The 10,703-nt window shown below is 36.7% G+C and overlaps 1 protein-coding gene across 1 annotated transcript in view; it reads right to left on the bottom strand.

Moving 5' to 3' along the window:
* LOC149064702 (protein lin-28 homolog) overlaps positions 1–10,703 on the bottom strand; it is a 74,474-nt gene continuing 63,771 nt past the window's right edge. The window contains exons 3-4 of the mRNA XM_089255178.1: positions 5,262–5,434; positions 1–2,469 (exon numbers count right to left, since the gene is read on the bottom strand). Of these exons, the coding sequence (XP_089111304.1) occupies positions 2,094–2,469; positions 5,262–5,434 (549 nt within the window). The 3' untranslated portion in view covers positions 1–2,093. The remainder of the gene's footprint in view (positions 2,470–5,261; positions 5,435–10,703) is intronic.

Here is a 10,703-nt window from a genome sequence, read left to right as displayed (position 1 = left end):
AATTATGTTGCACAGTTTAGGATTTGCCTGTTCATCTTGTATATATATATATATTATATATAATATGTATATTTATTTGTATATATATATATAATATATGCACATTCGTGATTTTTTACTGTAAAAGTGTCTTTTTTTCTTCCACCCTATAGCCTTCGATGGCTTTACAGCAAGACTCTGGTGAGAGAAGTCATAAAGAATTAATTAATATACAAAAATCTGGTTCGATACAAACTGTTCAAATAAAATAACACCGGTATTTAAGAGGTACTGTGTATGAAAAGGATTTATTTTGGTTACATCGAGTAAAATTACTATTGGCCAAGAGAAAGTATAGTTTAACTGCAGTATGTTCTGGTATCTTGGCGAGCACCGTGGTGCTCACTACCTTCCCAAGAGTGTCCGGTGCTTGTGCCTGATTTTGTGGTCTTCGAGTTAAGCCTTTCAATCTTTGTTGTTTTTTTTTCAGCGCGATCCAAAAATCAACTAACGATGAAATACGCGATCTATGGGCCTATTTCGGATTTAAAAATGGTCAAGTATTCTTATAGCTTTTCGAAATATTTGCAAGTAGTCAGCGGCACATCCGTTTTAAGTGAGGGGGCGGCACATTAATGGGGGAGGGGGTAGGCCTATGGGGCATGAGACAGAGTCCTCGAATCAAACGGGGGCCTCAACGTTACTCGAAGGCTTTCACTTATTCTGATATGATTTCTTTCTTTAATTCTGAGTTATTTCTCTCATCAGCTGTCAATTACCCCTTTTATTAATTTTATGGATTCAAATTTTTTTAAATTTCTATTAATTTTTATTTTCTGTATAAAGCGTGCCCCGTAAATTCATTAACAGTTTTAAAATTCATAAAAATTTAAAGAATTGATATATTTCAAGGCAGTTTGACGAAAAAAGTTATTCTCACGAAGGAGAATTTTTTTTGGTACAGGAAAAAAAAACTACTAGTTCATTTTTCTATCGACGGAGAGCGCTGCACGAAAACAAACCTGCACTGGAAATAACTAAAAAAAAATCACTGATCGGGGAAAAATATTCTTCTTTTGAAAATAGTGGCCATTTTAAGAAGGTTTTGTGATTTCTGATATGCCAGTTATAATGTGGATCAGGAAAATTTTAAAAACCGCTTAAAAAGTTGAAAGTAGCCTATTTTATGACTGAACTACTAAATAGGCCTTCAGTCATGATGTTTGTCCCACTACTAATACTACTAAACCATACATGCACCTCATCCATATTACTATTTCCCCCCCCCCCCCCACTATCAATTTGTTCAAATAATCAACTCTCAATAAGTAGGAAAGGTCCCCGCTCTGGGTTACGAGTGAAAAATATGGTTCCAAGGGGGCCCCATTGGCGAAAAAAGGTTAAGAAATACTGGGTGAGAACACTAACCTTTCGGTAGGAGACATGAGAAAATTTGGAAAAGGTTGTAAGGCCACCAGATTAACAGGGCCGCAACTAGATGCTTGGTCAGCCGGGCAAGCATTGATTTTGGCCCCCCACCCCCTTCTAATGTTCAATGAAAAGTTAAAGGGTTAAATTTGCTCCTTCTCTGGTCCGGCACCCGGTGCAGCAGATCCGCCTGCTCCCTCCCCCAGTTGCGGCTCTGATCAGGAATGAACTTTCCATTCAGCTTCGGGAGCTCGAAACAACCGTGGTTTGACATAAATGACCGAATTTCTTTAATTTATCATTACACATGCCTAATTAGACTAGATTTTCCGACTAGATTGTGAGTAACCGGGCACAAATATATTTCTGTGTAAATGATAGTATTTGGTGTTATTTATAGCGTAGAAGTGGAGATGACTAGGATTGGTATTGCTGTCTCCTTTGATGGACTTGGGCTTCGTTCACCAGAATCTTTACAAGCCTAAGGAACAGACTGAAAAAAAAATGCACACCCATCATTAATTATACTATTATATATATACGTAGAGTTTGTCCCTTGTATAAAAAAAGGAAAGTCTGTAGTTGTGTTCGTGAGGTATTTGAATGAAAACCCCCATCATAACCGTGAAAAGAGATGAAGCCGTTAAAAGAGTTTGTGGTGGTACCGTTCTGGTGGTACGCGATGACTAGTTCTGGCCGTTCTGATGGTCTCTAATGGTGGTGATTCCCTGGCCGCAGTCTTCCTCGAATTCTTCCTCGTTGGAGGACGACGAGTTATCATCCTTGTTGGAGGTTGTGTTGCTGTTGTTGTCGTCACCGGTTACGGATGACGTGATGACCCGGATCAAATTATCCGGATCGTCGTTCCCATTGGCCGACGATCCGTCACCCCCGCCGCCGCTGCCATCACCACTGCCATTCTTGATAGATTTCTTCTCTTCTCGGAGCGGGCAGTCGGCTATGAGGTGGTCAGCACTTTTGCAGTGGTGGCATCTCTTTGGTTGAGGTCCCATGTTGCATTTGGCTGCGATGTGATTGGCGAATTCCCCGCAGTTGTAGCACCTAATTGAGACAGATGTACAGAAAACTCGTTTCATTTAGAAATTCTTCAAAATATATGTATATATTTTTTTTTTTAGAAATACGCCATCTGTATTGAAAGTTCCCGGACTAGAGATGTAAAAAGATAAATTTACGGCGTATTGTCAGTTTTCAAAATTGAAGATGATCTTCTGGCCCATACACGTTTCAAAGAATTCATGAACTTTGTCTGATGCTCGTTTTCTGGAAAACAGCATGCAAGTGTGATACCTCGGCTAACGGAAGTGATTCCGAAACGAATCATCTTCGTTAGTCGAAAAGTGATCTCCCATAGTTTTCCTATGGAAAATCGTTTGATTCATTAAAGCTTCTTACCCAAAATTTGAAGATAAATTTTGAAAACACCAAGGAATGATATAAGAAAGGCAAAAAACTGAATGAAGTCTGAAATGAACAGCTTCAAAATTGGATAAATGAGAATCTTTAGGAAGATGAAATATGCCGAAGATCGTTTTTATTCCACATTAGGTTTACAACCAACACCAGCTTTAGTCTACTAAAGCTCGTGTTGACACAACCCAATCGAGTTCATAAGTGTTCTCATCCATTTGTGATTTGGTCAGCTCATTTCTGTGTCTTAGACACGCAGATGGGAAAAGATAATCTCCTAGAATATCCAGACTGTTCAACTTGATGACTAAGAGTCCTGCACTGAAGCAACGCGTGCTCTGAAAACATAAGCTTCCTCTTCTTTTTTTCAAGCATTTTCTATTCGCTGAATCTTCATTTAACATGAAATGCCTCAAAGAATTTCAGAAAGAAAAGTGTAGGTACATCTGGAAAAAGATTCCGAGGTGGAAATGTTCGTTAGATAAATCCGAATGTTATCCGAGACTGAAAAATCACGAAGAAAATCTTCGTTAGCCAAAAAATTCGCAAGGGCATCGCTGTACAGTCATCCTTTTCTGTACGTCCTAAAAAAACCAAATCTCTGCTCGTTCATGTCTAGTTTTATTTTTGTAATAAAATTAAAGTGACTGCCTGCCTTTTGCGCAAAATTTCACAAAATTTTTTTGAATTGTTTTTTATGCGTTCGTTTGTAAGTTTAGTTATTCTAGAATCCGAAACTTTCATTTTTATCTCAACAATTTCTAGAAGCAATTAAGTGAAATTAATTTAATGCTCCAAGTCTGAAAATGAAATCTGAATGAATTTTCTGAAGTTGTGTGTTTTTGCTTTTTCACTTCACGAAAAACGACTTTTCAAGGAAATTTTTCGATTTGAAACTTTCCCCCGTATTATAAACAACTCTGGCTGTGCAATAAACTAAAAACTAAGCGACTTGTTTGAAACTTCTTGATTTACATCGATTTTGAATTAAGAATATCAAGTATTTTTAAGAAAAATATGTATTTTTTCACGTATACAATCACAGTTGAGAAAGGTTTCCAAAATTTTTAGTTCATTGCACAGAACAATGTAATAGAAATAATCTATGTGAGGATCATTACGATGCAGGCAGTAATTTTTAGTGTACAATGTCTGCAGAAGTATTGGAAAAAATGCCAATTTTACATATAAAATTGGCAACATAATTTTTTTTGCCAAAATATTTATGGAAAAATATTTTTCTTAATTTCATACCATATCCAACCCACATTCGTTTTATCTAAAATTACTTTAAAAAAAACAAAAAAAAAAAACATACACCGAAGGCAGGCAGTCACAAATAGTCTGCATTTGACAAATATGATGATTAGGGTGCATGGAGTATCACTGTCACCATATTAGATGAGAAACTGCACCCACAAAGTATCGATGAAATCGAAGTATCGCTCCAATCTGGACTAAAACTGCGGCACTGGCTTTATCTTCTGCCAAAAATATCAGTAATTATATGCACCGAGCCATTACTGATGTCCAGCTGGTTCTCATACTATCGAAGGTCGAATTGCGATCTTCATAGGAATTACTGAGCACTTGTATCATGTTTTCTCTGCGACGTTTTTGGACATGCTAAGGACGTGTCTCCCTTTTTTTCTAGTGACTTGGAAGCAGTACCGTCTTAAGGCATGGGGCCCACCCGGAGGGGGCCTCACAAAAATGATATCGGGTTGAAATTTCCGATAATTTGTTTGGTAGGGCCTCAGAAAAATCAATTGGCCCGGGGGACCATGATACTCTTAAGACGGCCCTGCTTGGAAGTATTGATAACACTCGAAACGGTTGTCTCAAAGATATACAAAGTATCCCATAAATTCGTTAGTAGTTTAAAAATTCATAAAAATTGAAAGAATTGGTATGCTTGAATGCGGGAAAGTTATTCTCTCCAAGGGTAATTTTTGGGATCGGGGTAAAAGCTCAAAGTTTTGTCGATAGAGGGCGTTGCACGAAAGGAAATATCAGAGTCACATAAAATGCAGGATACACTATTAACAGCCTAATTCTAAATTTTTCTGTTATTATCACTTACATAAGGTTTTCATAATGATGTTGACATTGGTGGATAAAGCACTATTTATAAAGTTTTACCGCAGCCACGAATCACCGGCTGAAGCTTCACGAACGTTTCGGACACAGAAGAAATTCAAGTCTCGAGAATAATTTTTTTTTTAAACCGCATTCAATTATATCAATATCTTCCATTTCTATAGATTTTAAAACTATTTACGAATTTATGGGACACCCTGTACATAGTTTTATCTGTTGTTAAACGCATGGTACATCAAAAACATCCCAAAAAAATATAGTCTGTAGCATTCTCTACCATGATTGCATGCAAATTAGGTTGAAATGGGTATTTAAATAAGTACCTGATTTTCCTGAAGCGTTTCTTGGACATGGGTCTTCGGTGCGAGCCCTTGCAGTCCTGACTTTGAGGCCCCGTGACCAGAGTGGCTTCGAGGCCTTTGTCTGACACTTTGCACTCGAATTCCACCTCTTCTTCGTCGCCGAGGCTTCGGAAGCCTGGCATTTGGATGACAGACTATGAATCAAATGGAAGAAAGATACAGGTTAATAATTCAGCTGGACGTTCCCGAGTAAATTAACATCGCTAGATGAATAAAAATGCATCCGAATTTTGTACTTATTATTGTAAGGATCTCTTCACATTCCAATTAAAGTATCGGAAAATAATAAAATGTTTTCCCTTCAGTAATTTAAAAGAGGGGGGGGGGGGCCAATGTGTGTGAAACTATAGCATCAATGCTACGTGAGTTTGCCCCCTAATGGCTATTGTATTGTGTTTCCGGGGTCACGATTGGGGCACCCCAATTACTTCAGCAGTCATGATGGTAACGTTGCACACCTGCGGAAGATTGCAATGACATGCGTAAAACATACTTCGAGAGGCTTTTTTTTTACGTTAGCAAATTCAATCTGAAATAATTTCAGGAATTTTGAGATCGACTTTAGTATTATACAGCAAAACGTGTCTAAGTTAGACACCTACTGTTCCATTAAAATCTGTAAGTTAGAGAGGTTTCAAGATATGAGGTACAGTAGTGTTTGGACATTCGGTATAAAAAAAACCGATTATTTTCGGTTCAATTTAGAACCGTCCAATGTGTGTGTAAGGTGATATTCAGGATACCGAGGTGTCCAAACTGATAGGGATATACTGTATTTATGGCATTAACCTAAAACGCATTAGATTGTCTTATTTTTGTTTTTTTGCAGATTATACAGTCAGTGGCTCAAAAATTAATTTTATTAATTTTTAAATTTTCAATTTTATTTTCTTGTGGAGAACTAGTTCACTTCATTCAAGTTTTTTTAGCCAAGATGATGCAGGATATATTCATCTTCACATACAATTTTTTCCAGAATTCTATCACTAAATTGTATGTAATAAATTTAGTGTTTATACTCTTTTCCCGGTGACATTTTCTCCTGGAAGCAAAAATCCCCTGAAAGTTAAACTTTATGTGCTGCCCTCTGGTGAAAGCCCAGGCATGGCAAGGGTGGGGTTGGTTAATAAATAAAGGCCACGGACTCTTTTAGAGAGTAATATTCTAATATTCGGCAAATAATAAGACAAAGATAATAATTTAATTATCATCCAAGCTCATCTTGATCCAATTTCTTTCGAACTGAGCACAACTGGTCTATCGCCATGGGCAATTTACTATCGAATATGATAGTAATTCATTCCCCAAAATTCTTATTAAAAATAGTTTTAACTCAAAACTTATACGATACTATAAGTCAGCTTAACTCCCTGAGGTCAAGAGAAAAAATTTTACAACGAGATATAAACCAACACCCACACATTTGTGGCACCAGGGTCTGAAATGGCTATTATCAGGGAGAACAAATCAAAATAACTCGGAGATTACTTTTGGGGCGCTAAAACGGAGAAATGAAGTGTACTTGGTATGCCCAGAATGTAAAGATGGAAAAAGTCCCATTATATATTTTTTCATTTCAAAATTCTGTTAAAACTCTAATTTTATTTCTCTGTGAAACGTCCAGACACGTGACTTATATTCTGAAAATTATTTTTGCAGTTTTTAAAATGTGCGAAAAGGTCTTTTATTCATGCACCCGATCACTCCATGGTAAATGGCCAATTCATAAATATCGATTCCCCTTATCGCAAAAGCAAAAAGTTTGAAGGGAATAATCATTATTTTCATAATTATTCACGCTAACCAATTAGAAAAGATTTGAAGAGTTCGGGACACTTCAGTTATCTGGAAGTGTGCTGCGAGTCACTCAGATGTTCTGGAAATGCGTGATTCACTCAGTTGATCTTAAAATATGCCACGAGCCGCTTGAATTTTTCGGAAATGTGCCGCGAGCCGCTTGAGTTATCTGGAAGTATGCCGCGGTTACTCACGTGATCTGAAAATGTGCGGCGGGGTCCGCTTGAGTGATCTGGAAATTCATTGCAAGTAATATAAGTGATCTGGAAATTCATTGCAAGTAATATAAGTGATCTGGAAATTCATTGCAAGTAATATAAGTGATCTGGAAATTCATTGCAAGTAATATAAGTGATCTGGAAATCTTAGATGGTTTGGAATCTCGCTTCGAGTCGCGTAAATGATCGGGAAATGTGCCAAGAACCACTAAAACTACATATAAAAATTCCACTTAAAGTGAACTGCAAATGTGACACTTGGTTACTTGAGTGAACTGAAAATGTGACACTTGGTTACTTGAGTGAACTGAAAATGTGCCGCATTTCGCTCAAGTGATTTGTAAATGTGTATAGGGTCGTTTAAATGATTTGAAAATGTACCACGGGTCACTCAATTGATTTCATAATCTTTCTTGAGTCACTTGTGTATAGTTTGGTTATTTCTTGCAGGCCACATCAGACGACTCAGACGACTACATTTGGCCCGCGGACCATGTTTGAGCATGTATGGGCTAAGCCAGGGGTTCTCAAATTGTACGCCGCCATCCTTTGTCGAAGGCACCGTGGAATAGTGGCCCTGACAAAGGTTTTTCGAAGAAATCCTTTGTTGAACTGATCCGGGAAGCGCGGATAAGCGTTGATTAGGGAAAAGGAACCACGGGTGAAAAAAGTTTGAGAACCTCCCCTGGGCTAGGCAAACATAGAAATAGCAACTCCTAATCCAAGAAGAAAGGTAAAAATACAATGACTGCTAAAAAATGGAAATAATTATTGAGTTATTGGAATCACGATCATACAAAAATTCCGCCAAATTTAGCAATTTTAAATAAAAGGGATAGAAATAAATCAGTTTCGCAGTCAATAATCACCGGAGTTTCATAATGAGGATAAATGAGTGAAAGAGAATATCTTAAGAGAGAGAGAGAGGAGATAAATGAGGAGTAAAATAAAAGTGGGCGGAGTCAAATACCGCCAACTATGACGCATAACTATGAAAGGGTGGCGCGAAATTCAGCACCACCCACGCGGTCGCCGTCGTCATAGCAACCATTTGAAGAAGATGATGCTCTCTCCCGTCATAGATAATTAACATCGCTTCAAGCCGTCACCGGATTCGCGAGATTTATAAATTTTATGTTAAAATATAGCGATTTTAAAATATACAGTAAAAGTCCATTATAACGAGTACGGTTTATACTTAGAATCTGGCTATTACGAGTAATGTGCAAGAAGCTAATGTTAAAGGCACAAAAAATATTCGCTTATAGCGAGTTACAGTAAAAGTCCGTTATAACGACAGTTCAAAATCAAAGGGGAAAATTGTCTTTATGACGGACATCGGAAGTAAAAACTCGTTATAAACGAATTTTATAGTTTTTTTTTTGCACTGTAGAAACACATAAATGGGGGAAAAACAAATATTAGATCAATTTACCTTTCTTTTTTCCCTTTTATTTTGAACTACTTTTGCTGAAATATGCATCTAGAGTTAGCTGCTTATGCATACACAATGTTGAATAGGAGAGATAGGTGGGGATAAAAGATTCTTCAAAAGGGAAATAACAAGATGTCAAAACCAGAGGTCATACTTCACCATCCCAAATAACACACCTAAAGATAGAATTACGGTATGTGTTTTTGCACCTCCTATATGGGAAACAAGAAAAGATACAGCACGTGGTCTTTTCATCTACGGGGAGGTGCTGACATGTCGGTTTATAAACACGTATGAACAGAATGAAGAGATTTAAAAAAATGACACTCTTTTCCAGTCCATGTTATGTATAATTCTTAAAGGGGGAAAAAAAGGAAAACATGCTTTTCGAGTATTTCCATTGTCTAACGCACACAAATGCGTTAAATCCGGTTGTTATGCATAATTACTTACCATTGTTGTAAGCTTCACACGTTTGGGAGTTTCTCAAATTCACGGATAGTTACACATAAAAATTTAATTTATATTAGTATATAGGCCTATATCATAAATTAATTACTTAAATTTTTTGGCTGAAAACTTTGCTTAAAGTTCAATCTAAGACAGTGATTTCTATACTTTCTGAAGCATGGCCCCCTTTTGACAAGAATTTTATTGGTGACAAACCCTTTTTAACTTTAGGTAAAATTTAATCAATAGATTCTATTCATTTGTGCATAATCAATTCTAAATTTTTCGAATTTTTTTGAAAAACCGACATTCTGAGTGAGCGAGATAGATCGAGATATATACGTCAGTGCTCCAGCTTGTAGGTGTATATGCAGCGCGATACACACCACCCTCTGTTCGACAACCAATAAGAGTTAAATGACTGAAGGCCAGGGGTGTCAAACTCAATTTCTTCCTAGGCCATTTGCTTCAAAATTAGATTTCAAGTGAGCTGTTAACTAATAAAGATATTATATAATTTTTAAATAATTACAAAAGTTATTAAATAATTACAATTTCTTAATTAGTAATTGAAAATTAATTATAAGCATTTAAAAATTTGTTCAGTTAAAAATTTGTGAGTAAAATTAATTCTACTCACCTACGTATCAAGATTTTTATTGATCAACTGTTGACACAGAAAAATAATTGAGAATATTCTCTTCTAAATGGATATCAAGCAAATCTAATTTACACACCTAAAACTTGCCCGTGCATGAAAAATGTTTGTTGTTAGCTGATCTTTCTCTTGAAGTTTGGTGTTTAAGTCACTCAAATGTCCCGTAATATCAAGTAGGAAAGTCGCGCACCCATGTCTTATCATTTAGAAATGAAATCTCTTGATATTTCATTTTTAGGAGCTGTTTTGCCTCGTTTAAAAGTAAAAACAAAAGTGTTTTTTTAGAACTTCGTGATGAGGACACCAATATATTTCGCCGAATTTTGAAAGTGTTTGTCACGGGCTGAAGAACACGCTGCAGCTTATTTCCAACTGTTTGTAGCGAAGGAGCTGCTGATAATGATGCATGGAAAGATTGCAGTTTACGAATGTCTGAATACATTTCCTCAAATTTTTCTGTAAGTCTTGAAGCAAAATTTATATTTTTACCAGTCATGTTCATATTGCGAGCCCGAAGAAACAGATTCATTTGAACCATAATGTAAAATTATCATCAAATGTGTGCTTGCACATATTTAAAACACACAATTTCTGCAGCATTTATATCATCCGTTCTCTGACTGTTTATCCGGCGATTTCCGCGTTCAACATGAAAGTAAAGAAGTTTGCTCCACCCGCGAAAATCGCGCATGTACGATTTTTTTCTCTCTATTTAAAAGCGCATCTCGCTTTTTCCGCGTTTAACCGTAGATAACGCATTATCACCGCCTTCGAGTCGTGTTTTAGTCAACAGATGACGTTATTGTCACCTAAATTTTTGTATTTGCATGGAGTTCACTAACTGA

Source organism: Pholcus phalangioides, unplaced genomic scaffold (assembly GCF_987345545.1).
Source record: "Pholcus phalangioides strain wild (caught in Gottingen) unplaced genomic scaffold, Ppha-v1.0 ptg000042l_1, whole genome shotgun sequence".
In the NCBI taxonomy this organism is placed as follows: Eukaryota; Metazoa; Arthropoda; class Arachnida; order Araneae; family Pholcidae; genus Pholcus; species Pholcus phalangioides.
This window is presented reverse-complemented; position numbering and strand designations above follow the sequence as displayed.